Source organism: Emys orbicularis, chromosome 2 (assembly GCF_028017835.1).
Source record: "Emys orbicularis isolate rEmyOrb1 chromosome 2, rEmyOrb1.hap1, whole genome shotgun sequence".
NCBI lineage: Eukaryota > Metazoa > Chordata > Testudines > Emydidae > Emys > Emys orbicularis.
The window spans coordinates 275,401,551-275,419,751 of NC_088684.1; the positions used below are offsets into that span (position 1 = coordinate 275,401,551).

An 18,201-nucleotide genomic window follows, 5' to 3' on the forward strand; every position below is an offset into this window, starting at 1 on the left:
TGCTTGGGCAAAAAAGGTGTCACAGAATGCTGTCTCATGTAATAATAATGCATTAGAAAACTATACTTAACCCTTACATAAATGCAATGAATTAATTAGTCAGTGCAATTGGATGGGGCCTAGGACAGTGGGGTCCTGCTCTATGACTGGAGCCCCTAAGTGCTATTGCAATACAAACAATAATGAAGCAGAGATTCAAAATTATAGGCTAAAGGGGCTGCAGCTTCAGGAATGCAGCATCACAGAAAGATAGCATTCTAGAATAGACATGGGACATATAATTTGGCATGATTGTCATCAGTAAGGATAAAACCTAGAATCTTCAGCATCAATGTCACATGCCCTTACTACCTGAGCTAAAGGAATAACTCCATTAGCTGTGAGTAAGAAGCAGCCTTTATTCTCAGTGGGGGCACTTTGATTTAGTGTATGCCATCCTTTCTATTAGGCAAGCTTGTCCTGAATGTCTGAAGTCCACTAGAGTTAAGTCCCAGCAGGGGTGCGTTTTATAATGAACCGTATCTTCATATATACAGCACCACACTCATTGATGGAGATCAAATCAGAGAATTCAACACAAATGGGCTTTGGCTCAGCTGCAGAAAGCACCTCTTGAGCTAAAGAAGTTACTCACTCGACTTAGGTGTGAATGCCAGCAGGTTTTAGCTTCACCAGGGCCAGGGAGCAGAAAGAGGGACAGGATCACACACAGTAAGCGAGTGTGTTACAGAAATATCACATTTCTCCCTGATATCACAAAGCAGAGTAACACCTCAGCACACATTATTTCATTTGGGGAAGTTTCTTGGCTAAAGCATGTGAACTTTACTCTCTCACTTCATCACATCACTGCAATCCCTTAATGAAATTACAATTCAAGCTGGATGTTTCATTATAAATTAACATAGGCTAAAAGGTTCATGGACTAAAAATTCTTATGTGGAGAGACCGTTTAGTGCACTTAATGCAAGAAAGAACAGTCATCTTGTACTTGTAGCTGAGTTGAGCAGCTTTGCTGGTTACAAATGTCTATTTTGGAGTCTGATCACACCCTTTAATATGAGACAAGTTTGTTTGCAAACCCAGGCAAAACAAGGCTGACAAGCCAACAGATACACTATTGAAACAGAACGAGTTTAAACAGACTTGTATGTCAGAATACACTATAGAATGGTAGCTAAACAAGGAATCATACCTAAATTATTAGCCATATTTTCAAGGAAACTTGTACTAAGAAAAATAAAAGTTTAGGAAATGTTTCCTCTCAAAAGAGAAGTTCACATTCAAAACTATTTTTCAGGCCTACTTAGACCAAGTAATTCATTATTCAGTTTTTGGTGAATTTCAAAATAATATGGTACGAGATATAAGTAAAACAGCCCAATATGGTGTACAGCAACATTGATTATAATACTGTAGACGCTTCAGTGAATAATGAGCTTTGATACATGTTTGACTAAATAGCATACACATCTGCAATGTAATCAAGTTTAATGTGTCTCTATTAGTAAAAGTTCTTTTCCAATATACAGATATAGAGAGAGATTCTCAGCATAGCAATGCTGTTTTTATTGAAAGTGCCCGGTAGTCATAGTTTTAAGATGGAGCTTGATACATTTATGAATGGGATTATATGACGAGGTTGCCAGTGATAGCAGTCAGTATAAATGAGACTATGGGGATTAGCAGGATTCAGACAAGGACTGGATGTTTGTTTGGATAACAAGAACATCCAGAATCACAACAGGAAGGATTACAAAAATAAAAACATGATTTAGGGAAGAAATATAAACCCTCATGCATGAGTCAACCTCTCAGTAAGAAAATTTCCCTGTAGGTAGGGCATTCTATAACTTCCTTTAGCAGGCTCGTGAAACCTACCTCCTCTGAAGCAGCTGCTATTAGCCAGTGTCAGAAATGGGAAACTAGACTAGATGAACTAATGGTCTGATCCAATTATGGCAATTCCTATAATCCTATTCCTGCAATTGACTCCCATTAACTGTTTTGTTTTCTCCAGGGAGAAATAATAGCAGCCCTCTGTCCCAACTCCCAATCTCCTTTAATCAGCATAGAATGGTGAAAGTCACAATGAAAACTGTTTCACAATACTCTCTAGCAGCATTATATTGACACAGGAGGTAAGCGCTACCTCAGACAATCCTTTTTGGAGAGTTACATTGCTGACAAATTTGAATAAAGATCCTATTACAGTAGAACCTCAATCAAATACTCCCAGAGGAAGAGCAAACTCACTGACTCTGCTCACAAAACAACACTGACTTTACTGAGCTTCAACTTCTGAGGATAGGACAAGAAGCAATGAGCTTAAACTGCAGCAAGGGTGGTTTAGGTTGGACATTAGGAAAAACTTCCTAACTGTCAGGGTAGTTAAGCACTGGAATAAATTACCTAAGGAAGTTGTGGAATCTCCACCACTGGAGATTTTTAAAAGCAGGTTAGACAAACACCTGTCAGGAATGATCTAGATAATACTTAGTCCTGTCTTGAGTGCAGGGGACAGGACTAGAAAACTCTCGAGGTCCCTTCCAGTCCTACAGCTCTATAATTCTATGAAAATAGACTTGCCAAACTGCCTAATATGAGGAAAAGAGTATGATGAAAATCTGAATGTTATGGGCTTTGGTGAAACCCTGATTTTATAAGTATATTTCCTTTTTTTTTTTTCTTTTGTTCCAGAAAAAGTAAGCATATTGTCAACCTTCATCACGCCTTTCAAGTATTTAAGTCCTGGTGCAGCCAATATGGAAGATGAAGACAATTTAAGTAAGCAGCCTCTATTCTTCATATAGAGATGAATGATAAAGTTAATAGAAAGAACATTAGAGTGCGGGTAATTTTGGGAGCAAGGTGATTTAGCAAATATGCAACTGCTGAGACCAATCCTCAGTTCAGTGCAAACTTCCCTGGTGTATAGGGCATGACCTGGTCCCCAATGAACATGGGGTTAACCTCAGCTCAGCTTCCCACTTCTTGCACAGATGCTGAGGGAAGGGCTATATATTGGGTGTGTAGAGATGGGAGAAAATTCCTATGGGAAGGAAGTGCTGGGTCATAGGACTGGGGAGTTCCTTTGTTTTTTCTATTTATATTAATTTACTTTGCTTTATTCTTATATGCATTATCCCCAAAGGAAAAAACTTCATTGACTGACTCTGTTTCCTCTCACTGCCTTGCACTCTCAGGGATTTCAATGGGAGTTGTGCCTGAGTAAGGTCTTCAGGATCAGGGCCTTTGTTTGAAACCTTGCCCTCTCCTTTTCTCTTTGTTAATATTACCTGAAAAAGAAAAGAATCCAAGTCTAATTGAATGGGGATCATTCACTAGATTTGGGTTAACAGGATTCAGCTGAAGTGCTGGTTACGGGTTCTCCAAGAGCTACTCTTGCTCCTGCTTGGTGGTGTTGAAATATGCTGTACCAAGGACTGTTTGGATATAAGAATGTCAGCAGCCACTATGTACTGAAGGGGAAGTGAAGTAATTAAAATGTGAATGAGGCTGGGGGGAATGTGTGTGGTTAGAACTGAACAACCTTAACCCGCTCTTTGCATTTAACACCTAGCGGGGATTACCGCACATCCTCCAGCCATCTCGTTGTTCGAGGAACATAAAACAGAGAGGGAAGCTTTCCAAACCAAATGAACATCTCTTGGCCTTTTAGAATCCCCTACCAGATGGGTACCTCTTCCAGCCAGAAACAATGAAGAGTTGCCCTATTATAACCAGTGGGTGGAAAAAATGGATGATTCTCCGTATTGTAGCTAATCTGTTTTGCTTTGGACATGAGGCAGCATAGGCTGGAATATTTACTGAAGGAATATGACCCTTTATTGCGCACTGCTGAGTAACACATGTACATCATATTGTGCTTGCTGACTGTTGTTAGCACCTTGACTGGCAGGTATAACATAAACTAGCAAAGGCCAAAAAGTCTAGAAAAGCCTTTAAATCCTGGTCCTAAGGAGGCTATGTTTCTGCAACGCTGTATGAGAAGTGCACACAGAAAACATACTATGCACACGATGAGCTGCTGCAGGGATCTCCTGTGGAACGTTTCCTAAATGTGCTACTCCGTTATTTTTGAATAACGTAGTAAATTTGTACAAGCCAAACATTGAAACCCCATTTTCTTATTCCTGGAGCAGTACTCAGGCCTGCTTGCAGTTGCACTGGCTTTAAAGCTAATATTATGGACAACATAAGCTTTGCTTCCTCAAAGAGAAATAGCAAATTTCATCTTGTTAGTGGGCATCACACACTAGTCCTCTCCTGGTTCCAATATCCTATAATGACATTGGCAATGACAACAATTTTGTGTATTCATATGAATTACACACCATTTACTGCTAGGGAAAAAATGCCACCTACCCCAATCAAAGAGCCACCAAATGAATTTAGTGACTTGTTCTGAATAGGAGGTTTTATATTGTGCCAGTAATTTCACTAAATGGCTGGGGGGAGGGGAGAAGATGCTTTGGGAAGAAATAAATGTATCTTGCAATGATGTACGGTGATGGTCTGGCTTGCCCATTATGGCTCTTTCAACCCTAATATCCATGGGCCGTATCAAACTGCTCAATCCAATCCAGCTACTGTTGCAGTCAGTGGAAAGATTCCCATTGGCTTCAACAGGAATTGCATCAGATCCAAAAAGAATATTCCACATCCATTTGGGCCTTGTTTACACACAAACTTGCACCAGTTTAACTAAAGATGTCTTTAAACTGGTGCAAGTCTGTGTATAGATACTCATATTTTGGTTCAAGTGGTGAAATAACCAGATAGACAGAAAAACATCTTCAGGCCACTTGGCTCCTTTAAAATGCCATCTCTGCTGGACTGAATTTCAGTCCCAAAGGAAGAAATCATCTGAAACCTTATGGCAAACGTCCATCCTACAACATCATTCCCATAAGCCAGATGCCAATGTCATCTGTGGTATCCAGGCTCCACACAGTGTGATCCTCTCTCTGGGAAAAGGGAAGCCTTCAATGGCTATGCCAACATAATGCCATTACCCTGGATCAGGGAGCTAGCTTTTTGGTTTTAGTCAAAGAGATGCACAGACCTTCTCTGTGCAAGCAGCAATGGATACGTTTCCTGTTGGATCAGGCCCTTTCAGACCATGATACACACATATTTTTGGTGATTGTGCTGGCACTAGAGTTCCGAAGGACATTGAAGCACATATTTAACTATGAGAATATTGGCCAAGATTCTCAAAAGTGTCTAGTGATTTGGGGTCTCTCCATTTTTTGGATGCCCAATTTGAGACACCTTAAGGGAATCTGATCTCCAGAAAATGCTGAGCACCACCCTTTGAAAATCAGGCCCCTTTAAAGCATCTCAAGCAGCCCAACATGGAGGAACCAGAATCAAGTGGTCACTTTTGAAAATTTTAGCCATTGACTTCAGTAGCCTTTCTCATGAGCTTAAAGCTGAGTATGTATTTAGGCCCCGATTCATGAAAGCACTTAAGCAGTGACCTATGCCAAGCTCTATTCAGAACAGCACTTAAGTACACATTTAACTTTATGCATGTGCTTATGTGCTATTCTGAACAGGGATGCTTTCCTGAGTCAGAGCCTAAATGCTGCACTGGATCAGGGCCAAAACTTATGTAAATAAATTCCCTACTTGGTAAGAACTGTACTAGTGCTTAGGCATGTTGTAGTTATTACAGACAATAGATGACTCAGTGGTAGGAAAATTTTCAGTATGGAGGCGCTAAAGGAAACAACATTCACCTTTCACAAGTTCCTCCATAAATTCTCAGCTTTAATTTTAAGCAAAAACTGGCATAGTTGTCCAGGAAACAATACGGGACCTTTTAAAAGGATTTTTAAAAACTGTAAATGCAGCCATTCTACAGCGTATTGTTATAATATCCTTTGGGGTGAATTATAATATGGTTTTAAACCACCTACACCTTGCAAGTTAACAAAGGATTTCATCATCACCAAAGAGAATATGAAATGTTTTTTTTTCCTCTTAAGCATAATTCATCATATATACATCTAACTGGTAGCTAAAAGTGTGTGTAGTTTTGATTTCTACAGTTAGCTACAAGTTTATTATACCAACTTCAAGAATATGGATCTGAACATAATTGATTTCTGCAAATCTCCAGCAAAAGAATTCCTGTTTCTTTTTTTGAGATTTGGTAGTTTATGAAAAGGTTGTTTGGTTGGCTAGGGAGATTGCCCTATAGTGCTGCTGATATACTAGTTGACTGGAACACAGGTCTCCAGAGTTTGACCTCCAGATCGTACCTATTGTTTTGCTGTGAAATGCCTCATTTTCAAGTATGTCAGAAATGATGGAGGTGAATCCCTTTAACCTCTGTGGTCAATACAATGGAGATGGACAGCAAATAACATGTGCTGTGTGAGGAGGTCAAATGGGGGGCAGATATTAAAATGCAGACAACAGAAAATTAAAAATAAACCTAACCTTCACTGTTCAAAATGCAACAGTAGCAATCTTGGGATTCCTAAACATTTCTAAAGATAATATTGCCTTGTGACCCTCTTGTACCTAGGCAATCATTCCTTACTCCTTAGATCTTGATATAATAGATACCTTGCAATTATCTCAGATGTTTACTTATTGTGATTTGTTTTTAAAAGATGTTTGCCATAGTGAAGCTGCCACATTTCCTCTCCCTCTGCGCCCCCCCCCCCCCAAAAAAAAAGTTTGGCAGCAGAATAACCTTCAACAGGAACAATATTATCTCTTCAAATGTAGCGTGGAGTATCGGATGGCTAGTTCTTCAGAGCCCTTATGACCCAGAGACATAGGCAGTGTCATTATTAGTGATGCATTATAGTTCTGAAAAGCTCTTGATGATGCAGACTCTCCAGGTTAACTCTACTGTGCATAATGACCAGAAAGAAGAAAGAAATTAAACCAGATACAGAAGAGTGAGGGGAAAAATGCACAAATAAATACATTTGAGAAGTGCCTTCTTTTCTCCCATTCAATTGTTGAAGCAAAAATAAGATTGCAATATGAAGGATAAAGGCCTTCACTTGCTTGTGCAGTCTGAAAAAGAATGATGAGTAAAGTTATCTGAGGGGATCTTACAAGGCAAACAGATTTTTTTATCTTTCAGGATAAAGTAAAAATTATTACTATAAATCTGTATTTTTTTGTTTCTCCTTTTCCAAAAACCTATAATTTCATTATGCTGCAAACCTTTCAACTTAGGAGCACTATATTTGATTATAATTTTTTTTATCAAATATAGATAATGTATTTTGGAGACTCAAGAGCCAAGTCATTCTGAGAGATAACAAGGATGAAAATGATCCACCGTTTTGCATTTTTCCCCATGTGCAACCTCTGACTTGCCCCTTTCCTTTTAGAGCTCTTCATATCCAAAATTGCTTGTGATTGTTCTATTATGGCTGCTTACAGTATTTATCTAATGTAGTTTGGTGTCATTTGCCTGCTTTGTCTGATTTTCACGAGAGACGTACATGTGCCACCATTAGAGATGTAATCTTGTGTCTGCTGCACAGAGGTCTCATGAAAGCCACATTTCAAAGATCTCCTATTTCAAAGGTACCTGAAAGTATAAAGTAATTTAGCTTTATCCAACTATTGTTGGATGTCATGCAAGTCCATCAGGCATATGGTCTTTCTTAGAAGCTTTACTCCTTTGTGAGAAATAAAGGAACTTTCTGATTGAATTTAGGTGGCCACTAATTTATATGACATGAATGACAACTGGCCTGATTCTGCTCTTTGAAAGCAATGGGGAATTTAGCTATTAACTGGAATTTCAGGATCAGGCCCTCTGTATGATTTAAGCTTTGTCTGGCCTAAGGTAATTTGCATCACCAGCTACCTCAGTGTTAGCCCATAAGGTAGACATACTGCACCGGTGCTAAACAAGGTCTGTGGACTGTGCTAATATAAATCACTCCAATAATTTTTGTTGCCAGCGCCATGTCACACTGCTGTCACACAACTACACTGAGGGTTTGCACTGGCATCGTTGCATTTGTCTAGTTGCATTGGTGGGGAAAAAAATCATAGCCCACTACTCCACAACCAACCCACAACCCAGGATAGATAGGGCCAGAGACAAAACTTTTAGGGCAAGCAGAGAATGTTTATTTTTGGTTCATTGTGTTTGTGAAAGTGAAGGACAAACTGTTTCTGTTCACAAACCCATGGAACAAGGATTATAAAATGAATTTAAAAAAAATGGAAAAAGACAATATGAATTATAAATACAAATAACCCTCTGAATTTTCCTATTCAGTGGTGCATAATCAATACAAATTCCTTTCAAACCTGTATATAGTGTGAAACAAAAGCTATCTTTCTTTTCATGCCTCCTGGATTCAATATCATTATGTACAATAATTGGGTCTGTCAAAACCCTATTAGGAAAAGAGAGAGAAGAGGTGTTAAATACAGAACCAACCCTACTTCCCTTAGAAAAGCGTATCTGAGGCAAAATGTTTCACAGCTTTTAAATAAGAAGGGATCTTCAAAGAAGGATAGCTCAGCCTTAGGAAGGTGATGCTATCTATGGAAAACCAGCCATGGTGGAAAATGGTTAGCTATTTCAATGGCCCAGGAAAATAAGACACAGTTAAGGCTGACTTGTTCCCCCTCCCCAATTCAGAGCTTCCATAAATGGGTTTGAACCCTAGGAGAAGAGACCAAGTTATCTCAGATCATCTCTTATTAACATGACCTTTTCAGTGGCTCGTTTCCAGTGAGGCTGTTTTTATAGCTATCATATTTTATATGGCTGAACTTTATATGGCAAGATTTTTCTTTTTCTAATTTGACTTTTTTTTTTCACTTTAGAAAGTAAAAAAGGCGCTAATCACGAAGGCCCTGATTTAGCAGCCCATGCCCATCCCTACTAAGCAATGCACTTAAGCACCGTGATGAGACTTAAACATAGGCTTGAAGTTTAGCATGTGCTGAAGTGCTTTGCTGAGTTGCAATCGCGGCGTTGCAAGATGTTGTGCACGTAGGGACCCCTGCACGCAGAGTAAGTCCCGTTGGCCTCAGTGGGTATGTCTATACTGCAATTAAAAACCCGTGGCTGGCCCATGTCAGCTGACTCAGGCTTGCAGGGCTTGGGCTAAGTGGCTGTTTAATTGTGGTGTAGACATTTGGGCTCAGGGACCCCACAAGGGGGAAGGGTCCCAGAGCCCAGGCTCCAGCCTGAGCCCAAATGCCTATAATGCAAATAAACAGCCCGATGAGCCCGAGCCCCGCAAGCCTGAGTCAGCTGACACAGGATGGTCGCGGGTGTGTAACTGCGCTGTAGGCATACCCAGTGGGGCTCCACACAGGCATCCACCCTCACAGAACAACCTGCAGGATCGGGACCTTATTGTTTTGATGGAAGAAGTTGTTTAGTGTTTAATCAAAACACCAGGATTTGACCCATTGCTGTTTGGAATACGAAGCAGACTCTGAGGGCTCATATGTGTCTGTAAGGCACAGCCAGAGCTGGGAGCGGTACAAAGTTGCAATGCTCCAGCAGAAGCTCCTCCCACCCTTAGCAAACAGCTAGCTTCCCACACCCCTGCACAGCCTCACAGCTCTGTTGTCCAGAGTTTAGGGGAGGCAGCATCGTGGCCACACTCCTTTGGGGTTGTCATGCACCTAGGGGAATCAGGAGGGAGCGGTCTCTGTGCTCCCCTGAACACAGGGACTGTAACTGAGCCCGGTCCTTATGCAGATTTCCCATGAGTCACAGCTGATGAAATATGGGCAGCCAGGCATAGACATGCTCTGCTTTGTGTCAGGGATCAGACTGGCAGCTGGACAGCCCCTCAATCTGGTCCCACACCAAGCAAACTTCAATTGGATCAGGGAATATGGCCCACTATGTTTTGACTCCTAGAGGAATAAGAAGGGAATAAATTTAAATGTACTAGTCAGAGATGGCAGCAGTACAGTGAATCACTTCGTGACAGAGCAATATGTTTTTCATTGTTGCTCATTTTTTCAGTTTGCTACTGACCAAGCCCCAAGGATGCTTAAACTTGATTGGGTCAAACTTGGTTCTCAGTTACACTGTGCTACTGCATTGAGGTCAGCGGCGATGCATGAGCGTAACTGAGAGCTGAATGTGGTTCGTTAGCTCTGCAATTAGAAAATGCTCCCTCTTATCTTCCCCCTGCCCCACCCCCAACATTGCCTCATTGTAGGTGCTCTTTCCTATTGCTTTTCTTTGACATAGCTCATCCTTTACATCAGTAATTACTGCCATCGCACAGCTCTGGTTTCTCCAAGCCTGATTTGCACTCAGCTAATATTTTTGCATTATTAGTTATTGCTATTGCAGTAGCAAAGAGTACCTGCGATTGAACTTGACAGGAAAAATCTCACTTGTTCAAACAAGGATCTTAGCCCTGGAGAATAGACTAGAACAAATTATAGTCTCAAGTACTGGAAAAGGATGTTTGATCATCTCTGAGGCTGGGTTTGTGATGTAAGTAATACAAAGGTCTGTGTTGTGGCTAGAGCTGATCAATTTATTCACTGAAAATAAATTATTCAATGAATTTGCCCATTTTTCTGTTTGTGAATCATGTGTGAATCAATTCTGATTTGTAGCAACATGTTTGCTGTTTGTAAGCATTGGCGTACGTGGCTAATTTGAACAGATTTCAACACAGGGGCTCTTTACAAGCTATTCACTTTTACTATTAATTATCCATTTTGAGTGTTCATTTAAGTAACATGGCAGCATTTGTGCTCCCTCATTGGATAACAGAAACTTTTTAAACAGGTGGCTATGACTAATACACGTCAGGAAGGAGTTATTGGACCAATAATCACTCATGACATTCTAGGAATTCATCAGTATTGTAATAGATAAACCAGTCACCATCCAAATACTCACGAAGAACTATTAATATGACCCTACAAATATCAGCCCAGTGAATGGGCCATGCTTATTCATGAAAATATCTGTGAATCTCTTTTCATGCTATTCTGCCAGCTCTAGCTTGACGTTAGATTTCTTGATGGCAACAGTAATGTGGGGTTTTCTGTTTGTTTACTGACAGGTACCAGCAGTGCAGAAGTAAAGGAAAACCGAAATGTTGGCAACCTGGAGGATCATCCGATATCCTCTAGTGACAGGTCAAGAGTGGGCACACCTAGCATTAAAAGGAAAAGACCTTTAGAGGAAGGCAATAATGGCCATTTCTGCAAACTCCAACTCATCTGGAAGAAAGTCTCGTGGTCAGTGACACCAAAGAATGCCCTGGTCCAGCTACATGAACTTAAACCAGGTTTACAATACAAAATGGTTTCCCAGACGGGCCCAGTGCATGCTCCAGTCTTTGCTGTTGCCGTAGAAGTAAATGGGCTTACATTTGAAGGTACAGGACCCACGAAAAAGAAGGCCAAAATGCGAGCTGCAGAACTAGCGCTGAAATCTTTTGTTCAGTTCCCAAATGCATGTCAAGCTCACTTTGCCATGGGGAACTGTTTTAACCCATCCACTGACTTTACATCTGACCAGGCAGACTTTCCAGATACTCTGTTCAAGGAGTTTGAACCGTCTGCACACAGCGAGGACTTTTCGGTCTATAACCCGGTTAATAATGAATTGCTTTCTACTGCTTATCGGCATGGGAGGTTACTCTGCCACACATTGGATTTAATGGGTCACGCTAAGCAAAACAAGCACAAGATGGCATCCACAGCTGAGAGCGAAAAGAACCCAGTGGTGTTGCTAAATGAGCTGCGATCAGGGCTGAGGTACGTCTGCCTTTCGGAGACTGTGGAGAAGCAGCATATCAAGAGTTTTGTGATGGCAGTGAGAGTGGATGGGAGAACATTTGAAGGCTCAGGACGTAGCAAGAAGCTGGCAAAAGGCCAAGCAGCACAAGCTGCCCTGCAGGCCCTCTTTAACATTCGGCTGCCCAGTCACATTCCCAGCAGGAGTAAATGTAACCATTTGCCACAGGTGAGAGTTCTCAGGTAGCTGCTACTAAATGGGAGGAATTCTTAAGATTAATGTGATCGTTAATGTTCTCGCTGTAGTTCATGAATGATCGTACGTACCATTCTTCCCAGTTATAGAACGTACCATATTACAGCAAACCCCTTTCTTCACAGAAACAGCCTTAGGCCGCGCACAAAGGCCTTTATATGTGCTTACCTGAAAATCATTAGGAGAAATTTACAGGCTTTTCCATAGAATGGATGGACGAACATACAGAAAATAGAGGGCATGTCAACATTTCAGCTTACCAGAGATAATTATTATATTGATACACGTAATGAAGGTACTTTTTGTAATGATGCAACATTCTTGTAAGAAAGGAAACCATAAGTACAAGCTAATGGGATATCTTGTTTCTTTTCTATAAAGTTACACTTTCCGGAGAGGAATACCATTCTGCAGAGTTGCTGGTGACGAGGAATGTGCCTTTTCTCAAGCCTGATCTTTAGACAATTCTGCCACTTGCAAAGCTGATAGATAGATAATGTGCATATCTATCTATATAGAGATAGATAGCAGCTGTGTTTGTCAAGCTTCTAACAGAGAGAGGATTGCAAAGATTTGTAAGTTTTTTGGAGGTAGTATAGATATAGAGATAGATGGGCAATATATAGATCAGAGGCCTATATCTTGTGAATCAAACTGTGATGGTTTGTCACATGCTAAAGACCATCATGGTGCTAAATTCTCATACTTGTATGATTTTGCTGGATTCAAAGAAACTGATGTTTTCTGGACATGGAGGAGCCCTACAGAGGTCCGAGTGATTGCTTAGAATTGTACCAATAGTTTTACTGTACCAGTGCTAGATTCCGCTGCCTGCATTCACTAATGCTATGGAGAATGCTATGCTGTGCTACATGAAACTGTCTGCATTATAAAGGGAAACCAGGGAGTTGTTTAACCCTAGAGGTTAAAACAGAAGATTGGGAATCAGGAGACCCGAGTTTCATTCCCCAATCTCCTGCTGGTTTACCACTTAACGCCAGTTTCCCCATCTATCAAATGGGGATGTTACTTTGCAAAATTCTTTAAGAATCTCAAGAGCTACGTAAATGAAAATTAGTAGTAGTTGTTAGCATTAGCATTAGTAAATGAGAAGGGCTTTCCAAAATAGACCATGATTTCCAGGCCAGTATACCTTCTAATTTATACCAGCACACTGCACTCCTTGTGAAAGAATCACTTTATTTCAGCAATATAAATACAAAAAACACCACCACCATCACAAGCATCATAAATAATTGGGCTTACACAGTGCTTCATGTCCTTTTCAAAATGCCTGGCAAACATTTGCTATGGGATCTTCCTCACAGCACTCTTCTTATTAGGAAGAGTCTATACTTTGGTGCTGCTCAGATTCCAGTGCTCAGGCTAGTGGCATGGGGCTCTTCTGCACACAGGTGCAGCCAGTGATAAGACTAGCAGCAGCATGGACTCCTAGGGTATGTTTTCAGACTCACTCAGTGTTGGTCTAAGTCTGCGTCCATTTGAAGTCACTGGGAGGATTACAACTCTTCACATGCATAGCAAATCTCCCCTACACAGTTTCCTACACTAACCACCTTTGATCACGTGTATAGTAATGTTTACTTTTCTGAGGCATCAACCCAGGGCCCATCCATACTTTTTCAAGGATGTTTCCTTCTCGTCAATAGAATGTGAAGAATAATCCCAGATGCCTTTGTGCTTCTGGTTATAGATTACTTTGCTACCCATAGAGAATTTTGCTGGACTATCAGATATCTGCTGTGTACTAACAACTCCGTTGGCGGTAGGAAGTTGATTTGTCATGTTCAGAAATGACACCAGCCTGCATCACTACCTGTCTATATGACAGGGTGTACCATTCGCTAAGTAGCTGGTCCCATGAGCATCTTCCAGCCATGGGTGCCAGAATGGGTGTGGGCCAAGGGGCCATGGCCCTCCCACTTTTGAAAGTGGACTTTTTGCCATGGGCCTGCCCCCTGCCTCTCCTCTTTCCCCCAAGACCCCACTCCCGGCCAGGCCAGAAGCTGGAGCCCAGCCCAGGTAAGAGCAGCCTGGGGAGCCCATTGCCTGGCTGTAGCCCTTCGGACCCTGAGGCCTACCGCCTGGCCAGGCTGGAAGTCAGAGCCAGGTCAGTGTAAGAGCCCTGTGGGGAGCCACTGACCCTCCCCCTGCTCTGGGTGGAGGGTTTGGGCAGGGAGGGGGCAGGAACACTGGCCAGGGGCTGCTCTCCAGCCCTCCCCCCACCCCGGGCAGGGGGAGGGGCCCGGGATCTCCAACCTCTGGCTTGGCCAGGGGTTGGGGCCTCAAGGGGAAGAGGAGGGGCAGGGTGGGACCACAGAGGGGGCAGGGCCTCATGCCCCCCCCCCCCCACTTTTAGGACGAATATGTCGCCACTGCTTCCACCTGGATTGTACATCTTGCATGGCTCAGGAATTGTATATCTTCCTCTTGTGTCTTTTCTTCTTTCCTTAGACCCACTCCACCCCCCAGCTTAATCTTCCTGTGCTTCTGGAAGGGACCATGGTAATGAAAAGATGTCAGTGAACTCTCTCTGTCCAACTTTCTTTTGGATTGTTATATATTGTGCCACCAATAGACTAGTCTGGCACTTTTAATGCCAGCATTCAACATGTCAGCTCAAGGTACCATTAGTACACTGTGAATTTTTCTGACATCCCACTAATCATGTCTACCAGCAGTGACTCATACTGTTCACTAAGGGCCGGATCCAAATCCCACTGAAGTCAATAGAAACAAAAACAACAAGGAGTCCTTGTGGCACCTTAGAGACTAACAAATTTATTTGGGTATAAGCTTTCATGGGCTATAACCTACTTCATCAGATGCATGGAGTGGAAAATACAGTAGGCAGGTATAAATATACAGCACATGAAAAGATGGGCGTTGCCTTACCAAGTGGGGGGGGGGGGTCAGTGCTAATGAGGCCAATTCAATCATGGTGGATTGGCCTCGTTAGCACTACAAAAAGTAATTTTCCCTCTGTTGATATTCACCCCTTCTTGTCAACTGTTGGAAATGGGCCACATCCACCCTAATTGAATTGGCCTCGTTAGCACTGACCCCCCACTTGGTAAGGCAACTCCCAGCACCAGCTATTCCCCTAACTCACCAATCACTCTTTTTCTGTGCTTTATCTTTTTTTGTATGGAGATCAGAAAACTGACTCATTGATCCTTGGGATGGGCAAACCAGATCAGATATAATGAGAATCAGCTACAGCAGTCACCAAAAAATCATATATTTTGTGAAATTCAAATATAAATGCCCTCCCCCCCCCCCCCCCCCCCGTATTCCATTTTGCCATGTCTTTGCACTACAAGCAAAATTCTGCTGTTGACTTCTCTGGGACCTTGATTTTTGAGCCCTTTGTGTCTGCAGCCTGTCTGGAAGCAGGAAGTGCCAGACATCATGTGAGTCTGTACTTGTGCTATTTCTAGCCCAATTCTGCCGCACCTAGTGCAGTGGTCCCCAAACTGTGGGGCACACACCCCTAGAGGGGTGCAGAGGAAGGTTTTGGGGGTTGCACAGCAGGTTCTGGACAGCCCGCACCGGGGGTGGGGAGAGAGCACCACTCTGCTCTGCTCCACCCCCAGCCCAGCTCTGGCCCCCAGATGCAGCTCTGCCCTCATTCCTTCTTCACCCCCAGGCCAGCTCTGCCTCTAGCCCCAGCTTGTCCTCCATCCCCAGTTCTGCCCCCAACTGTGCCTTAAGCCCAAGCTCCTCTGCTGAGCCAACTGTGCCGTAATTGAGGGGGAGCACAGACAGATTCCATTACTGGTAAGGGGGAGGGTGCAACAGGAGAAGTTTGGGCACCACCTCCCTAGTGTTTGCAATATTTTATCATTGTTTGGAGAGAAGCATCAGAGCTTTCCAGGCGCTTAGGTGAATGGAATCTCAGAATCTTTTGAGGTTTGTGCCATTCTCTGGCAACTCACTGAACAAATGAGCAAAGGCACTTCAGTGTAAAAGGGGTCTCTTAGGGGAAAGCTCCTGGAGCCACATTCTTCAATCTGTACTATCCTCCTTCCTCAAGGCCTGATCCTGATAGGTGCTGCACGTACTGGATGCCTATTGAAGCCACCAGAGTTGTGGGGATTTATGCTCTGTCAGGATCAAATTCCCTAGTCACAGCACTGAAGTCTAGTTCTGCTGTTCTTGATCAGCCCGTTCTCAGGCAAAACAATTAAGTGCCAGAATAAAGAAATTAGGGCAGCAGAAATCCTCAGGAGCAGTCATGACCTAACTTGCCTCAGCAGCTGCCTGTCCTACTAAGTATCTACAGAGACTGAAATGTGCCTCTATTCTCAGCGATGGCTTAAACCTTATTGTTAACCTGGGCCAAAGCTAAATAGGTTGCCACTCCACCTAAGGGCAGGACATAAAAGCAATCAATGGTCTGAATCTACATGGAATATGTTAAGTATCAGAGGGGTAGCCGTGTTAGTCTGGATCTGTAAAAGCAGCAAAGAGTCCTGTGGCACCTTATAGACTAACAGACGTATTGGAGCATGAGCTTTCGTGGGTGAATACCCACTTCGTTGGATGCATCCGACGAAGTGGGTATTCACCCACGAAAGCTCATGCTCCAATACGTCTGTTAGTCTATAAGGTGCCACAGGACTCTTTGCTGCTTTTATGGAATATGTTGGTTATGGTGTCCAAGCAACCAGCGAGGATCCACTGAATCACCCAGCAGAGTCAAAGTAGGAAGAGAATGGAAACATTTCATGAAAAAATCATTGTTTCCTTTCTCTCAATCACTGAATGTTGCCCCTTGTTTGCTATTGTGCTTGGTCTTGACTTGTTAGTCCAAGGAGTGATCTTCATTTATGGGCCAATCAACTTTTATGGGAGCCTGAGGGTTGGTTGTTTTGTTTTTTTTTCTTAAAAACTGTTATTCCTACTCCAAAATAGTGAAAAATGCTGATACGGCCTTACCAAGTCCGCACTAGTGAGAACCCAGTATATTCCGTCGAGAAACTGTGGGATACTTGTAGGCTTTTGTAGTGCAGTGTGCTCTTTTCAGAAACATCAAGGTGACCCCCAACTGCACCTGACCAGTTTCCAGATTGTTTTTCTAATCTTATACTCCTCCTAATCTATCTCACTCAGTGTAAACAGCATTCAACTGCTGAGAAGCAAAACCATTAATTAATTAATATTGCCATAACAAATTAGTAATAGAAGGTGCTCAGATTTCAAATGGACATAAATTAAAAATGAATAGGTGTGAAAATCGCATTCACTCTGCTTTGAAATTGCTTAACTCTGCTCATGCTGGTTTATATCAAGTGGACTCCAAAGGATGAGCTGCTAGTTTGTGTGCAAACATAACCTCATGTGATTGTGCATTGTCTGTGTGTCACTACAAAGAAGCAGAGAAGACTGGTTTTCATTCTGCAAATGAGGCTAACAGTTTGAATCCAGTTAAATCCCATGCTTGCCTAAAGCCTCATTTACAGTCCAGAGCAATCGGAGTATCCCCTTTGTACTGATCCTTTACACTGTGCAGGTCAGGGATTCCTATTAGTCAACTTAAGTAACATCTTAGCACACAGTGTCATGTGGAGAATAATCACTGTGTATGGAAAAGACCAATTGCTCATTCCCTCTGAGCCATTTCCCGACAAAGGCCTGTTTCTCTCTAAGTTGCAAAACGGACTTCATTTTCACATTGGCTCACTTGTTCCCTATTCCTCTCCTTTATTTCTGTAACCATCCTTGCTGCCAGCTTTCTTGCAGTCATGCCCTCACACCAGTGGTGCAATTAAACCAGGGCTCAGGTTGTCAGTGATAGATTTGATGCTCGTGCAAAGTGAGACGGCATGTAGCTGGCAATGTGTTCTCCGAAGCTGTTCCAATGTGCCTTAGGTGAACAGCTTTGTCTAGTCAAATGACCAGGCAGATTTTTTTAACCTTCTCCACCCCCATTCTACACAAACAAAGGCAGCAGATAAGGACTTAGATGCTCCTAACAGAGAGGCAAAGTGGGTAGGGAGGACTGGAAGAATGCTGCTTAAGTTTCAAGCTTCTATCTCCGCCTGTCATCAGCCCACACACTCTATGTGGGGAAAGTTGCTTTTTATATACCCACAACCGTGGCCAGTTGAGACATTTATAGGATTATAGTTTCTTAATGTAAAGCAACTGAAATGGAGTCAACTTGG

The 18,201-nt window shown here is 42.4% G+C and overlaps 1 protein-coding gene across 1 annotated transcript in view; it reads left to right on the forward strand.

Moving 5' to 3' along the window:
- Positions 1-18,201, forward strand: part of ADARB2 (adenosine deaminase RNA specific B2 (inactive)) — a 409,108-nt gene that overhangs the window by 254,766 nt on the left and 136,141 nt on the right. The window contains exons 2-3 of the mRNA XM_065399295.1: positions 2,701-2,787; positions 11,076-11,983. Coding sequence (XP_065255367.1) covers positions 2,701-2,787; positions 11,076-11,983 — 995 coding nt within the window. The remainder of the gene's footprint in view (positions 1-2,700; positions 2,788-11,075; positions 11,984-18,201) is intronic.